The 17,177-nt window shown below is 45.0% G+C and overlaps 3 protein-coding genes across 4 annotated transcripts in view; all 3 read right to left on the bottom strand.

Annotated features, from left to right (window-relative positions):
- zmym2 (zinc finger, MYM-type 2) overlaps positions 1-17,177 on the bottom strand; it is a 113,889-nt gene that overhangs the window by 35,949 nt on the left and 60,763 nt on the right. The gene's annotated exons all lie outside the window — the stretch shown is intronic.
- Positions 173-1,657, bottom strand: il17d (interleukin 17d). Its single transcript, XM_083682547.1, has 2 exons — positions 1,053-1,657; positions 173-817 (listed from the first exon to the last, which is right to left on the bottom strand). The coding sequence occupies exons 1-2, from the start codon at positions 1,349-1,351 to the stop codon at positions 499-501; spliced, it is 618 nt and encodes a 205-aa protein (XP_083538673.1). The 5' UTR covers positions 1,352-1,657; the 3' UTR covers positions 173-498.
- ift88 (intraflagellar transport 88 homolog) lies at positions 2,251-17,121 on the bottom strand. 2 transcript variants are annotated; one of them, XM_083681777.1, is made up of 27 exons: positions 16,984-17,109; positions 16,175-16,261; positions 16,018-16,080; positions 15,586-15,645; positions 14,978-15,031; positions 14,721-14,784; positions 14,217-14,286; positions 13,709-13,799; positions 13,394-13,498; positions 12,971-13,073; positions 12,552-12,689; positions 11,992-12,200; positions 11,517-11,587; positions 11,154-11,240; positions 10,922-11,021; positions 10,300-10,386; positions 9,790-9,976; positions 8,622-8,730; positions 8,282-8,432; positions 7,611-7,726; positions 7,219-7,271; positions 6,968-7,033; positions 6,727-6,833; positions 6,015-6,075; positions 5,118-5,135; positions 3,197-3,310; positions 2,251-2,556 (listed from the first exon to the last, which is right to left on the bottom strand). In XM_083681777.1, exons 2-27 carry the CDS (start codon positions 16,256-16,258, stop codon positions 2,435-2,437), a joined length of 2,490 nt encoding a protein of 829 aa, XP_083537903.1. In that variant the 5' UTR covers positions 16,259-16,261; positions 16,984-17,109; the 3' UTR covers positions 2,251-2,434. The 2 variants fall into 2 exon arrangements, with proteins under 2 accessions (XP_083537903.1, XP_083537902.1); XM_083681776.1 differs by having other exon boundaries at positions 16,175-17,121.

The following is a 17,177-nucleotide window of genomic DNA, read 5'->3' as shown; positions in this document are numbered from 1 at the left end:
ATTCCATGTCATATTACAGTAAATAAAGACTGGAAACATAGGTCATGGAAAATTGAATAACATCATGAGAAGATCTAATATATTGGTGTGGCTTTAATTTGATGTATTGTGACTTAATGTAGTTTTGTAGTCATTGTGGCCATGCATATTTTTAATTTATCTCCATCCAAAAAACTCAGTTATAAAACTTCTGCAGGTTAAGTTAGCAGGGCAGGGAGACATGCTGAGGAAGGTACAGGCATGGAACATCAGTAGGTGGCAGTGTCCGTCAAGAAGTTCTGTCCTAACTAACGCTTCTAAATGCAGTGTAGTCCCAAGCTTAATACTGCACACATATTGCTACTATATAGAGAACACAACGCATTTTCACGGATCACAAACGTATCATAGCAGTACACCACAGCTGTCCAGTCGACATTTACTTTTAGTCATTGTACTGTAGCTCTCTTGAACGATGTTTTTATTATGTTCAATTTCATCCCTGTCTGTTTGGATGTGTTATATGTTCTTGTCGGAGCCGACCCTGCCAGCTTTGGTCTGCGCTCTCTCCACACTCTGGTTGGTTCTCTGCGCGTCCCGGTCTTTAGCCAGAAGCGGCACGCAGGTGCATCCCACGGAAATAGAGACGTAGCTCTCGGTGTAGGAGTGACGGCCCCCGACGCAGGAGCCTGTGCGTCGGAGGATGACCGAGGGCATGTAGACCGGGGTGCTGCGGTACTGGTCGCTCTCCTCCCCGGACGGACCGGTCAAGCATCCTTTGCATAAGCAGTAGGCCTCAGGTATGAACCGGGGGTACCTGGCTGGGTCGTGGGAGATCCTGTTTGAATTGAAAATATACAACAATAAGAACACTGACTAGTCGATTTTAAGCTCCTTGTATTTTATTATCTAACTTTTAAATAACATTAAAAACAAATTGAGATTAGGATACAGCATTTCCTTGATTTCGCTGTCAATGTATATGTGGTAAATGTTGTCTTATATTACAACCTTTGAGCATCGCAAATAAATATTCGTTTGAGGGTCTCTCTCAGACCCGGCTACATGCTCACCTGTATGCCCACGGGGAAAGGCTGAGAAGGTTAACTGGGATCCGAGACTTTCTATCGGGAACCGGGCGACCCGCTGACGGGCACGTCAGGTTTAGCCGCTCAAGGGGCGCGAGCTGCAGAGTGTGGTGGAACGCGCTGAGGACGCCCACCGACAGCCGCCCGAACATCTGTTCCAAGATTTCCTCCGGTAAATCCAGGCACGACCGGCTCCGGGGCGACTTCCTTGACATCCTGGCTACCGAAATCACCTCGTTCAACAGCACCAGATGCAAAAGCAGGAGAGAAACTCGACCGAACATCGTTGCGCACTTGAATGCGTCGCAGCCAAAAAGCACAAAAATGTCGATGATTATGTAATGTACAGAAAAAAACACGTATCAAGAAAATATATTAATTTTTAAGTGTTTCTGTTTTAGTTTTATATTAAAGTTGTATCCGAGTTCCCTCCCGTTTTGCCTTTGCGTAAAATATTTGACTTTCTCCGCTGTGCGTAAAGACTTCCCTACTTAGAGGGAAAGTAAATCAAACAGTAAAAGGAGCCTACTCCATGCTGCTTTTAAAGCCATACCAACACTTTTCACTTCTCATAAAATATCATAATGTCCATTTTCGTAAGTGTTCTTCTTGCAGAGCTTTTGTTCCACAGATGGCAATGTTGAGAAGAGTGACGGCGCTCTCTGGAGAGCCGCGGGTACTTGGCGCTGTTTTTGTAACGCTTGCCGAATTGCAGCTACTCCAGATTTTTGTTCCAGAAAATATCCTCGCAATAGAATGTTGAGAGCAGATGGGTTGGCACCGATGTGATCGGAAATGTTCCGTTTACGACAAGAATTCATCCACCTGCGCTGGACGCCCACTTCAATACACTCGGCTTGGCTACTGCGCAAAACACTGCGTTTTGTATTATCAGCATGATCCTAAATCAAATGTCCACCATTATAATCAATGCATCCACAATCGGCTGGTGCAATCATTTATGATGTAAAAATATTTTTAATATTGAATAATTATCGCAGAACACAAACATACAATATAGAGGGAAGCTATAAATAAATACTTCAATGCAAACAATTAACTACTTCTGTAGCCAGTGTTCAATTAAATAAAAACCTTCAACAGTGCTGAAGGTACCATGGAGTTAATGACAAGGGAATTTCTACAGAATGTTCCCAGGTAATAAAACGCATGGAGTCACATATGGTAAAATAATAATCTCAGTTTATCCCTATAGGTTTGCCTGAATGTGTAATAGAAGTTTGCCTTGCATACATAAATATACTCTGTTGCAATGGATGCTTTGGACCATTTTGAAATCCAATTAATTTGCTCTGTTTGTTTTTGCAGGAGTAGAAAAGGAGAGAAGCTGGGGAAAGCGGGCCAGGCTACTCTGGTAGCAGGTCATCTCCCAGCTCTTCATCAGCAAACTCATCATCCTCAGTGTGTTTCTTGGCTGCAGTCTTGGGTCTCTCCATCTGAGGCCCCAGTGGATCCACATAGGAGGCATCTACAAAGAACATCAACAGTTATACAGCATCTCAGAACGTTACTGATTTTGCTTGTAGAAATACAGCTAAGGTCTGATCATTGGCCACACACACGTTCCTATCCTCCACAATGATGCCCACATTAGAACAGCACAGTAAGACAGTAACATAAACTGTCATAACAGCACACACACAGACAGACAGACAGTAAACATGGCCTGCTGAAGAGAACCCTCAACACCTCTCCCCCTGATGAGTAATGTTAGGAAAGAGAGAGAGAGAGGATCATGAAGTCACTCTCCCTAACGTGTGAAGAGAGAGCTGTGTGAGTGGAGAGAGAGTGTAGTCTACAGCTGTATAGACTTCTGCCTACAGACAGACAGGTGGACTGAGGACAGCATAGCCCTGTTTAGTCTGAGCCCCATCATGATACTGTCCACAATGTGTTATGATGGATGGATAGAGAGAGACAGACAGACAGACAGACACACTGTTGGGGGTGGTTGCAGGTAGAAAGAGAGGAGATAGATGGAGGTGAGAGAGGTTGCAGGTAGAGATAGATGGAGACAGATGGGGGAGACGGTAGAGAGGGAAGGAGGGAGGGAGGGGAGATAGATGGAGACATACTGTATGGGGAGGTTGGTTTGTTGGTTGACTCACCGATATCTCTGTGGCTGCTGGCCTCATAGGGTTCGTTGGAGCCGGGCAGCGCCCTCAGCTTGGCACTCAGCCGCTCCCCCTTGGCACTGGTGCCATGGCTGCTGTGTCCACTGTCTGAGAACACACAGACACGGGAGATTAGGCTGTCTGGGGCTGGGAGGTACCGGCATCTTCATTACTCAGCATTAGATGGATCCACATTAAGCAAACACACATTGAATGATGATAGAGGGGGTAAAGTTACAAATAAGCAGTTGTTAAATGGGAGGAATTATTGGCTCTGACACTCTGATACGCCTTTGTCTTTCCTGTATGAATGTGGGTTGACTGACGCCTTACTAAACGAAACATGATATTTCATTATTGGCTCTGACACTCTGATACGCCTTTGTCTTTCCTGTATGAATGTGGGTTGACTGACGCCTTACTAAACGAAACATGATATTTCCAAACCATTCCTTAACCACGTTTCTGTGTGTGTGTGTGTGTTTCAGAGTGAGAGAGTGTGTGTTAAGTGTGCTGTAGGCTCAGATGACAGGTCCACACAGCGGTCCAGAGAGCTGGGGGACAGGCGGTGGGAGACTCCAACACCCCACATCTGGCAGCCAGGTAGTCGTGGAAACAAGTCGTGGAAACCACACAAACAGGAAGGGAGAGGAGGCCCAAAATTCCACTGTCCCTCATGTTCCTCAACACCCTTAAACCTCCAGAAGGCCCCACAAACTCAACTCAACTATGTAGGAGAGGAGGAGAGGTGAGCTTTCCTCTGGAAAATCAACCCCCTTTTCCACTTTCAAATATCAACAAAGCACTTATGGCTCCAACCATGACCGCTTTGTATCCCAGTATCCCAGAGGCAGCCAGGCTACGTGGGGGGGTGGTGTGACCTATTTGTTAGCCCAGACCCTTTACACCCTTTACAAGCTTTACACTCCTAGATCAAAGGGCGACGCAGATTTGTAAGCGTATGTGAAAATGCCCTTTCAACCACAGCATAGGCCTACTAGAGAGTGAGAGAGAGAGAGAGCACCACAAGTGTGTAGATACTCTGTGTCATAACATAGTTTAGTTTTAAAAATCACAACCACTCCAAAAACTTTCATGCACAAGTACAACTTGTTCAGAGTTTATAGCCCAGAGGGTCAGAAAGAGGGAAAACTCTCAGAGGTATACTCAAGAAGGGAGCTTTTCACAAATATCTAACATTTTCAACTCCCTCCCTCCCTCCCTCCCTCCCGCTCTCTAGTGTGTGTTCAGTGCAAACATTGTGCTCTGGAGGAGGCAGGTTGTGGTTGGAGCCAGACCTGGGTCACAGCAGGCTGTGAGAAGCTCTCTGGGACCGTGTGAGTTGGGAATGTGAAGCTCTGAAGAGGGAAGGTCCAGTCATTTGAAATAGAGCAGAGTTTATAGAGCCCCTTTTTGCTCAAATATGTGAATGTGTCAAAGTTTTACTGTGGTTTTCTTCCATTAGTCTGACTGTGAGGACGTTATGACCTGACATTGTCCTCCTAGACTGTCTAGTTGTTTTTCTTAGTTCTATGACAGTTGGACTGACAATAATGATTACTAGAACAAAGAAAGATGCACTGTGTGTGTGTGTGTGTGTGTGTGTGTGTGTGTGTGTGTGTGTGTGCGTGCGTGCGTGCGTGCCTGTGAGTGTGTGGTCTGTAATAGGCCCCATACCTCTCCCCAGGTCCAGTAGAGGACTGTGTTTAGTCTCAGAGTGAGACACTGAGCAGATCCAAACAGAAGAGACAGAACCAGATGGAGAGGAGGAAGACAGAAAGAGGAGGGGATAGTTGTAAGAACAGCCCAGAGCACAGAGGAAGCATTGTATGTGTATGGGCGGGGCGTGGCGTGTGTCTGTGTTAAAATGTGTACAGTACACTCTTCCTATATAATGATCCATTGTGGTGCTCACCTGCTTTGATGTCCACCTCTGAAGGGCCGTAAGAGAATAAAAAAGAGGAATGAATGAGAACAGAATGAACAGCAGGATGTGATGAACAAGACACTACTACTACTACTACCACTATACTGTTTACACCATAGTGGATACACTACTGTCTTGGTGCTTCATGGAGGATCACTGTGTCTGGTCAGGGGAATGGAACAGGGATATCATGGCATGACTGAAAATATACTTACTGTGAATGGAAAACTGTCAATACATACATGATGCTTCTTGACCAACTCCTATGTTGGTAACCTATATTATCTACTATGACACTAGCAAGGCACTCCTCGACCAACAGCTGAGTGAAGATACCGAGCTACGATGGGAGCAGGGGGTGGGGGACGGGAGTTGAGGGCTACATACTAGCGGGTACATCAGGGGAGGTCGGTGGAGGTGGCAATCGGAGGACAGGCTCATTGTAATGCATGGAGTGGATTGAGGAATGGAATGATAGGAATCTATCGAATGGTGTTTGATAAAATTCCTCATTCCATTCCATGCGTTACAATGATCCTCCTTAGAGCCTTAACTCACAAGGACCTCACTATCAATCTGGCAACCCACATGGACCTCACTATCAATCTGGCAACCCACAGGGACCTCTCTATCAACCTGGCAACTCATGAGAAGCTGGGAACCTACAGCCACTACTCTACACAGGGGACACGTCTCATACCGCTGGTCTTCTTAGGAGGGCTGTGGACAGGGGTGGAGCTACCCACTGTCCAGCCACGCATCCCAACAGAAGACAGAGACAATAAGAGGCATCAGAGAGGTGAACTACAGTTACTGTCGTTAGTCACAACAAGAGATGTAGCAGGAAGATATGTGGTGTTGAGAGAGAGAGAGAGAGAGACTCACCACTGCTGGCGCTGCCCTCTCGACGTCCTCTGGCACTGCTCTCCCTCCCCGACTTCACCCTCTGGAGAGAGAGAGAGAGATAGATAGACAGACAGAAAGAAAAAAAGAAAGAGACAGAAAGAAATAGGGGAGAGAGATAGAGGGGAGAGAGAGGTAAGAGATGCACACACGTAGAGCAAGAAAGAGAGATAGACAGACAGATAGAGAGAGACAAAAGAGATGAAGATGCAGATACAGATTTGCATAAATGTTTATATTGTAGGTTTCTATGGTATGAAAACCAAGCACATCCAGAGCAAACAGCAGACAAAGGAGTCAGGCTCTGTATCACTGACATCACCACCCCAGGCCAGGCCAGGCCAGTGAGGGGAACAGGAATGAGACTCTGGGTCCATAGAAGAACCGTTCTGATCCAAAAACATCTCAGTGCTGATTTACACGGCATCTGGTTCTGGTTCAGTCCGATGTCAGTGTTATCCCAGCGGAATGCTAGGCTAGGGCCAAGGCCTGCAGGGCTCTCAGATGATGATGGTGATTGTGTTGAACATACACAGATTGTGCCCAGGTCTAAGCAGATTCACACGGTCTCAAGACGTATTTCATAACATGTCATTGTGCTAGATATAATGAATCCTACATGCTTTCTGCATAGAATCGGTGTATCTGGAAGGCGTTTATAGAGACAGCTTTAGTAGAAGAGAAGGTAAAACACCTGTTCTCTGATCTCCTTCATCTTCTCCACCTTCTTCAGCTTGGTGGCGTAGTCCTGGACCTCCTTCAGCCCCATGTCTGTACACAGCCTCACCAGGAAACGCAGACCTGGAGGAGGAGTTGGGGAGAACACAGACACAATGTCAATTTCAGCATCTCTACATATTCTTAAAAAAATAATAATTTCAAGTTAAAGAGTTACTAGTTATGTTGAGAGGAATGAAGAGAATAAGGTACTTTACATTCAACATTTTCAGGGAACTTCCGATGGATGTCTTTGTAAGTCTCCAGAGCTTTCTGATAGTTTCCTGTGAATAAAAGAACAGTGCTGATTTAATACAGTCAATCAGATTCTGATTCTGATTCTGATTCTGATTCTGATATGATGTATATCTCTGTGAGATGTAACTAATTCACTTGGATATGACTTGCAGAAGACATGTATTGGTCCATCAGCCATAACTCAAGTGAGGTGAACGGAGAAGACCCTCACCACTTCTCCTGTAGCAGCTGGCCACCATAAGCTGCCACTTCACCTGGGTGGGTCTGGGGAACACAGTGGACAAACTGCTTATCATACCTGATACACAGTCAATACACACCTGGTAGCTACTGGTCTGTTTGTGGTATTAGATAACTCCTACTACTGTTGTTGTGGCATGAGGAATGGGATAATAGCACAAACAGACTAAATACATACTGTACAGCAATCAGGCTAAATACAAACATACACACACAGAGAACTCTCCTGCAATGTACAAAGACAAGGCACATACAGTCAATTGTATATACATTACACATACTTCTACACTCAGTGGTAATGTTATGGTGAGCCATGAGCCCGTGACAATTTTCCTTCAGGACAACAAAGTTGATCTGGCTTACTGGATGAGCGTGGCTCTCTCAAAGTACTGGATGGCCTTCTCGCAGAACTGGGTGTCGATGTAATAGGCCCCCAGCCACTCGATCACGTCAATGTTGGAGGGGAAGTATCTGAACGACTGACCGCAGAACACAGAACACACACCAGATGGAGACCGTTGAGTTTAGTCAGGCCCACCCGCCTGCATATTATATTAAGCTGATTCCTATGCAAATCAGAGACCCTATAAAAACAAAGATATAAATTCCAAAATGACATGAACTATTATCCTTGCATTAAGATGGACTCAATTCAACTTACTGAGTGATGTGTTGATGACATTTTTGCATTTTCGCTAATTTTAAGAGTGTCATAAAATACTTATGTACATGAGGTTTCTGTATTTCAATTTGAATAAATTTACTGAAATTTCTAAAAACCTGTTTTCGCTTTGTCATTCTGGGGTATTGTGTGTGGATTGATGGCAAATTCTTTGAATTTAATCCATTTTAAATTGAGTCGATAACACAATAAAAAGTGGAAAAAGTTTAGGGGTCTGAATACTTTCTGAAGGCACTGTATATCATGACTATATTGGCCGGTTTCCCAGACACTGATTAAGCGTAATTCTAGACTGCACTTTTTTTTTAATGGGGATTTTCCATTGAAAATGTATTGTTGAGTGGTGTCTGACCTCATAGTAGTACTGAAAGGCCTGGGACTTGTCCCCCTCGCTGTCGTACAACTCCCCCAGCTTGGCCAGGACCTGGGGGTCTGTTGGGGTCACGCTGATCAGCTGCATCAGCCACTCTATCGCCTGGTGGGGGTCCTCCAGCATCTCATAGCTGGGGTCAGGGGTCAAGGAATGCACTCATACCCGATAACATGCACGCACACGCACACACACAGATATTCACACACATACACACAGATATTCACACACATACACACAGATATTCACACACAGATATTCGCACGCGCACGCGCACACGCACACACACACACACACACACACACACAGGTGTGAAGGATACAGGTTCGCCAGCTGGTACATGACCTGGGCGCTGTTCCTCAGGATGGCGTGGAGCTTCAGGAAGCAGTCCAGAGACTCCTCCAGCCGCCCCAGCTTCTTATAGGTCAGCCCTGGGGGAGGAGGGAGGGGCATTAGGTGGGCATAGTCAGTCAAAAATAATTAAGAGTGTCGTATATCAGTGAACCCAGCATAGACATACCACACATTACAATGAGCAATGTGCAGAGCTCCATTGTGCAGAGGTCAATTATAGGTATAAGACCGTATCCAGGTTGTAGAGGTCTATTATAGGTAGAAGACTGTACCCAGGTTGTAGAAGTCTATTATAGATAGAAGACTGTACCTAGGTTGTAGAAGTCTATAGGTAGAAGACTGTACCTAGGTTGTAAAGGTCAATTATAGGTAGAAGACTGTACCTAGGTTGTAGAAGTCTATAGATAGAAGACTGTACCTAGGTTGTAGAGGTCTATTATAGGTAGAAGACTGTACCTAGGTTGTAGAAGTCTATAGGTAGAAGACTGTACCTAGGTTGTAGAGGTCTATTATAGATAAAAGACTATACCCAGGTTGAAGACGTCTATAGGTAGAAGACTGTACCTAGGTTGTAGAGGTCTATAGGTAGAAGACTGTACCTAGGTTGTAAAGGTCAATTATAGGTAGAAGACTGTACCTAGGTTGTAGAAGTCTATAGATAGAAGACTGTACCTAGGTTGTAGAGGTCTATTATAGGTAGAAGACTGTACCTAGGTTGTAGAGGTCTATTATAGGTAGAAGACTGTACCTAGGTTGTAGAAGTCTATAGGTAGAAGACTGTACCTAGGTTGTAGAAGTCTATAGGTAGAAGACTGTACCTAGGTTGTAGAGGTCTATTATAGGTAGAAGACTGTACCTAGGTTGTAGAAGTCTATAGGTAGAAGACTGTACCTAGGTTGTAGAAGTCTATAGGTAGAAGACTGTACCTAGGTTGTAGAGGTCTATAGGTAGAAGACTGTACCTAGGTTGTAGAAGTCTATAGGTAGAAGACTGTACCTAGGTTGTAGAGGTCTATAGGTAGAAGACTGTACCTAGGTTGTAGAAGTCTGTAGGTAGAAGACTGTACCTAGGTTGTAGAAGTCTATAGGTAGAAGACTGTACCTAGGTTGTAGAAGTCTATAGGTAGAAGACTGTACCTAGGTTGTAGAGGGCCTCTGTGCAGGAGGAGTCATTCCTCAGGGCCTCCTTGTAGAACTCAGCAGCTTTCTCATAGTCCTGCTTGACAAACACTGTGTTGCCCTTGTTGATGAGTGCTGCAGGGTTGTAGCGGTCTGCTGTCATGGCCAGGTCAGCGTAGCGGTCCGCCTGGTCATAGTCTTTCTCCTGGGGGTCAGAGGTCAAAAGGTCACAATAGAATAGAATAGAATTGAAAGTCATTATCCATCTTGCAATGGAAACTTGGCTTATTACTGTCACTTTGTCCGATCTCTGGGACACCACATACAGTACATACTGTATACACACACACACACACACACACACACACACACACACACACACACACACACACACACACACACACACACACACACACACACACACACACACACGTTGAACAGAGGACTGCTGTTTGCATTAGTTTGAATATCTACAGTAAGGAACAGGGCCGGAATACTGTCCAATCAGAGGAAAGGGTAGAACCTTACCAGGAAGAAGAGGAAGGAGAGGTTGGTGGCTGCAGCACTCTTCACCCTGCTGTCCTTCTTCTCAAAGGTCTTCAGAGTCTCAACAGCCTGAGGGGAGAGGAGAGGAGAGGGGAGGAGAGGGGAGGGGAGGAGAGGAGAAGAGAGGGGACGAGAGGGGAGGAGAGCCCACAGCTCTGTTAGCGTCACTCACATTCATAAACACACTTCACGTTTAAGGACAGGCTATAATATTGAACAATAACACCACAACGATGACATATGACAACATTCTCAAAGGTTTAATCTAACAAACACATTACATACTGTAAACAAGTGCACTGTACACACATAAACAAAAAAACACAAACAGAAGACACACATACCTCGAGCTTTAGAGCCATGCAGAAGGAGGGAGGGAAAGGAAAACAGAAAATGGAGGGAATAACCAGAGGGGAAAACGGTGTGCTGTACTGAAACAGCTACAGTGATACATGATGGACAACACAGCCAAGCAACAGAAATGAACAGACATACAGAGTAACAAAGATGGAGGAAAAAGGGAACAAACACATGTTTTCCTCATTAGGTTCAAGAGAAGGACTTTTTTTTTTTGAGTTGCTGACAGACAGACAGACTGACGTACCTGATTGAAGTCCCTCTGTCTGAGGAAGGTGATAGCCTTGTTGATCTCCAGATCGTTGGCCAGCTCTACGTACTGAGAGCTCTTCACCATGTCCACACACCTGCAGACACACACACACACACACACACACACACACACACACACACACACTTTGTATTGTAGCTACCAGAGCCTTCCTTACCCACATTTACCCTGTATTGCCCCCTGGTGTTGAGGTAGGGACATAACGGACCAGTCAAAGCCAGCAGCGAAGGACGTCTCGATGGCTGGAGCGATGAGCTTGGCTGATGTCATGATGAACTTCTCGGCCAAGGCTTTCCTGTGGTGGGGAGAGTAGGGGCCAGTGGACACAGGAGTGAGTGAAACAACTTAAAATACCTTAATTACTACAGAGCCGAACCGAGTTGGGCCAAGGTGAACTGTGCTGTGCTGGCCTGGTTAAGATTCCACCAAAAGGACAGGGTATGGTTTGGGTGGGCCCTGTAGTGTGTAAAGCCCCATAGACACACACACACACACAGATATAAAGAGACTGGGCAGTGATATTATATGTATATATCGTGTGTACAGTGTGAAGGAGACCTGTGTGTGTTACCGTTCTCTCTCCATCTGGTGGAGCTTGTCGTTCTTGATGGCCTCGATCACCAGGTTGGCATGGGTGTCATCCTGGAAGCAACACAGCTGGTGTGAGACTCATTCATGATCAGCCCTTCTAAAGGTTTAGTAGATGTAGTTTAGTAGTTTAGTCCATTACTGACCTTGATGCACTAAGAGTGACCGATTAAATAAACAATGTGTGTACTCTCTACAAACAATGTGTACTTTTGAGCCACTCTACAAGCTTATTTTTTTTCTTACTTTTGATTGGCTAAGGAGTCAGCAAAACAGTGCTGCTGAAGGCCCTGCCTAGTGTAGGCTCTAGGGGGCAGTTTCCCGGACACAGATGAAGCCGAGGTCCTGGACTAAATCACACATTCAATGAAGATTCTCTATAGAAAATATTTTCCAGTCTCAGTCTAGGCTAAATCTATGTCAGGGAAACCAGCCCTAGGAGTTCAGGTGGTCCTCACGTTGGGAGGGATGTACTTGTCATCCTCGTCGATGCCCAGCGGGACACAGATGAGCTTCTGGAAGGCCTTCTTCATCCTCTCTCTGTCTCCGATGGCGTAGTAACACAGGATCAGGTTGAAGCCTGTCTTTATGTTGGGGCTCTCGCTCATGATGTGCTCGAACGACGTGATGGCGTCAGAGTACTGGCCCATACGGATGAAGACCACGCCTACGATGAGGAGGAGGAGGAGGATGATGGTGGTGGTGGTGATGAAGAGGAGGAGAACAGGAGGAGGATGATGATGATGATGATGAGGATGAGGAGGATGGTAATGATGATGAAGATAAGGAAGAGGAGGAGGGTGGTGATGATGAAGAGGAGGAGAACAGGAGGAAGAGGATGATGATGATGATGAGGATGATGATGATGATAAGGAAGAGGAGGAGGGTGGTGATGATGATGATAATGATGCATTTCATGTGTTAAAAATGTTTAATATAGTACATTCCATCCTCAACTGCATTACAGATTAGCATAGAAAATATGTAAAGAAAAATAATAAAAAGGGTTATGGATTACCGATGTTTTGCATGATCTTGATCCTCATCTCCTTGTGAGCGTTGGAGATCTGGTCCAGAGCCATGCGGTAGAACTTGATGGCCTTGGGGTAGTTCTTCTGCTTGAAGTAGATGTTAGCCATGTTCACCTTTAACCTCCCTATAGGGTTAAAATAGGCAGGTATATATTCAGAATAGTGAGATGAATGTGTATTGCTTTGGCCTGTGTGTCTGTGTCACTGTCAGTTTGTCTGTTCCTGTGTTAGCCAACTTGCCATTGTCTTGGTAAGAGAATAATTTAGAGTTGTTGAGACAAAGACAGTCCATTCAACAGGTTAGTAATACTTTCCTATCATTGTGTGTTTCTAATGCGGGGTATCTTGTATATTTGCATACATTTGGAGGCTATGCTAAGCTAAGCAGTTTCCTCCCCACACCCACCTGCGTTACTGAACATCTTGTTCTTGACGATGACCTGGTAGGTGTTCAGGGCCTCAGGGTACATGTCGTTGTTAGCGTACTGATTGGCCAGGTTAAACAGGACCTGGAGGAGAAGACAAACATGTCAACATGTAAGAACAGTCACAACAGACACAACAGGCCTACAGTGAGTGACACCAAAGTAATAATTCATAGTTATAATGATGATTAATGTATATTGTTATGTATAATTATGTACAGTGTATATTGTTATGTGTAATTATGTATATAGGACATTGCTACATTGTGTAATGCTCCACCATTATGTCTGTGGTGACATGGGCCAATACTGACTGATCTAGTGACAATGACTGTGGGTGAGATCCCAGTGATGTGGACTGTAGTGTGCTGAACAGGATGGTTAGAGCCAGGTGTTGTCCTTACAGAGTAGGTGAGGTCCAGGTTGATGTGGTCTGCGTTGCCCGACTGCTCCCTTTGTCTCACCAGCGCTCTCTCCTTCCTCCCTGCCTCTTTGGCTTTCTCCAGAGACTGTTGGAACACACACACACGGAGACAGACGCAGAGGCAGACATGCACACGCACACACATGCACACAAATAGAAGGACAGACAGACAGACAGACAGACAGACAGACAGACAGACAGACAGACAGACAGACAGAACAGAGGTCAGGGCTCATACTAAATCCACAGTTGCCTCAGGTCATACTGTGCATGTGTGATGGAGTCAGAGCCTCACCAGCTGTAGGTCCTCACGGCCGTGCGCCAGGCAGCTCTCCTCTATCAGGTCGTTCACCTGCTTCTCTAGGATCTTCACCTTCTCCTCCGGCCTGCAATGACATCACCACCACCACCAACACCAACACCACCAGATAAACATACTGTCCCCACTGGAGAAAATGCAGGGGGAGGGTTCAGGGTTCTCCCCAGGATTTTTAAACAGCGTGGGGCTAGATTGCATTGTCAAAACCCGACTCGAGTTTATGCATGTCAAAATGCACAAAAAATACAGCTACAATGCTGAATTCGCTGAGGAACATCATAACACTTTCACTTTTGTTTTTAACAGCAATGTCGTGATCAAAGATAATTACTCTATCCTTACTAAATATGTAGTTTAATTTGCCTTGAGATGTTTACATAGTGGCGCCGCCAAGTTCACAGGGTGGCGCAGCGCCACTCTTCCATTCTTTGGGGAGAACCCTGGGATTAGGTAGCCGAAATTAAGTCAAGAAAATGGTTCTTACGTATCCTCACTCTTGGCCTCCAGTGCAGGAGCAGGACCTTTGGACTGACCCAGTGGGTCAAATGTTGAGCCTGGAAATAAATAGACAAAACATGTGTTTATCACCTGTTAAATAAGTCCTGTAGCGCTATTTACTATGGCAGTGACTCCAAAAAGGTTTATTATACTAAGAGTGTGTGATGTCCTCTCCTCTCTCCATCCTCTCCTCTCCTCTCCTCTCTCCATCTCCATACTCTCCTCTCCTCTCCTCTCTCCATCTCCATCCTCTCCTCTCCTCTCCCCATCTCCTCCTCTCCTCTCCATCTCCATCCTCTCCTCTACTCTCCCCATCTCCATCCTCTCTTCTCCCCATCTCCATCCTCTCCTCATCTCCATCCTCTCCTCTCCTCTCCTCATCTCCATCCTCTCCTCTCCCCATCTCCATCCTCTCCTCTCCCCATCTCCATCCTCTCCCCATCTCCATCCTCTCCTCATCTCCTTCTCCTCCCTCCCTCTGTAGACTCACCTCTGGTCATGGCTGAAGTGTAGCCTGCTGCTCTGACTGCAGTCATGGGCCTGGCTGCTCCCTCCTGACACACAAACACAGTACGTCACCACTCACTTACAGCTGAGGGACAGCATATCTCACTGACCCACTCATCACAAACAGAGGGGAATACACAATTATATAAAATAATAGATAAAAAATAATAAATAATAATAATAATATCGTCCATGACATAATCAGATGGACCACCGTTACCATACAGCAGATGTTCTTACCTGTACTGCTCCAGTCATGGGTCTACCCATAGAAGAGGCCATAGGCATTCTAGACTGCAGGTTACAACATACAAGACACATTAGAGTGGGAATACAAAACTCAGATAGTAACAAAAAACATGAGATTAGTGAAACACCTTTAAGAAAATCAATTCATCAAATCATCATCATATGGGATTCATGTGTTCAAGTAAACCAGTTACAACCCATAGCTATCATTTGACCTCTTGTCCCTTGATACAAATACATCTGTGTTAGCGACACTTGACCTTACTTTGTAACCAAGTACATCATCATGACTATTCATCTCACCTTCAAAAGCCTGCTCTCCATGCCAAGTACCTGAGAGTTTGAAATATCCAACATACTCAAATGCCATATCTTTATCATTCATCTATGAAAACTTAGAACTCTGCTTAGAACTCTGACATCTGCTTAGAACTCTGACATTAATAGAAGCATTTGAATAACCAGGAAATAGTCTCAATCTCAACTACTCTGGCTTCATCATGGCCACATACAGTACGCTTCACAATTTACATTCTCTGACAAGTAACGTCTGTGTGGAATCGGGATGATAGACAACGTTACACAATCCCTGAACTTACTCCAAAAGCAGTCCCCAACGCCCGTCCTCCAATGGCAGTGCCAGGAAACTTGGCAGTCATCTGGAAAATGCATGAGTTTATTTCATTATCTTACATAATCAGAATCTGTCTCATATCATTCATCAACTGGAGGGTTTTTTGATAGTCCGTTCGGCCTATGCAATACATAAATATAGACAGGTACCTGGCAGAACCAACTGGAAGAAGAAGAATGCCAGGAACCTATATGCTGGAAATAATCTTCTTTAACATGGTATTCTGAACTACTTGACACACAGGAGAGGCTGGTGGAGGTAGGAGGATGGGCTCATTGTAATGCATGGACACACGAATGGTTTGATATCATTCCTTATTCCATTCCATACATTACAGTGAGCTCGTCCTCCGATTTCTACCTCCACCAGCCTCCCCTGATGACACTGTATTACTCACTGGGGGTCTTCTCCCATGACTTGTCCTCACTGCTTGCTGGAAACCAGCATCATTGTCAAGCTCCTGCCACACAAAAGAAATCCACAACATTGTCAATACCATATCTGATGGCACAAACCATGCATCATTCAATATCCCCATCCCCTTGTGAACCTACCTCTGAGTCAAATGTTGGATTGTGATCATTGTAGCCCGAGTACAGGTCGTCTTCTTCTTCGGCAGCAAGATGCACATGCTCCATCTCCTGCAAATGTATTAGTTGTTGCATGGCATACATTCCGTACAAACATACCCTCACTCAACACTTTATTAGGAACACCTGTACACCTTCTCATGGTGGAGGGAGGTGATGTAATGTTTTCTTGGCACAGTTTGGGCCCGTTAATACCAATCAATCATCGCTTGAATGCCACAGCCTATTTGAGTATTGTTGCTGACCATGTGCATCCCTTCATGGCCACAATTTGCCCATCTTCTAATGGCTACTTCCAGCATGATAATGCACCATGTCACAAAGCAAAAGTCGTCTCAAACTGGTTTCATGAACATGACAATGAGTTCAGTGTTCTTCAGTGGCCTTCCCAATCACCGGATCTGAATGCCTAACCCTAACACCTTTGGGATGTGGTAGAACGGGAGATTCACAGCTTGAAAGTGCACCTGAAAAATCTGCAGGAATTGCGTGATGCAATCATGTCTTCATGGACCAGAATCATAAAAGGAATGTTTCCAACATCTTGTGGAATCAATGCCACGAAGAATTGAGGCTGTTTTCAGAGCAAAGGGAGGCCCTACCCAGTATTAGTATAGTGTTCCTAATAAAGTGTGAAATGAGTGTACATACGTTATTGGACTGCTATACAGTAGCTAGCTAGCAAGGAAATTGCTTACATTAGCTAGTTTAGCTACAGGTGGGCCAATGTAGAGGCAAACGAATCATGCATTATTATATTATTAGCTACTTACGAGCGAGACTTCTTGAGAAAAGGCTGTTAAATGCTTTCCCTACTGACAAAATAATACATATATAAGAAGAGGACAATATCGTTTGCGAGAAAGATTAGCTTCGATATTCGTGGAGGTGATGTTTTGTTGTCATTTCAGTGTTTCCAGCCCACAATGCAAAGCGATTTAGGCGGTACTAAACCTTGCGAAAGCTC

Source organism: Argentina silus (genome assembly GCF_951799395.1).
Source record: "Argentina silus genome assembly, chromosome: 12".
Taxonomy (NCBI): Eukaryota; Metazoa; Chordata; class Actinopteri; order Argentiniformes; family Argentinidae; genus Argentina; species Argentina silus.
Note: the sequence above shows the minus strand (reverse complement) of the source record. Positions and strands in the feature narration are given on the sequence as shown.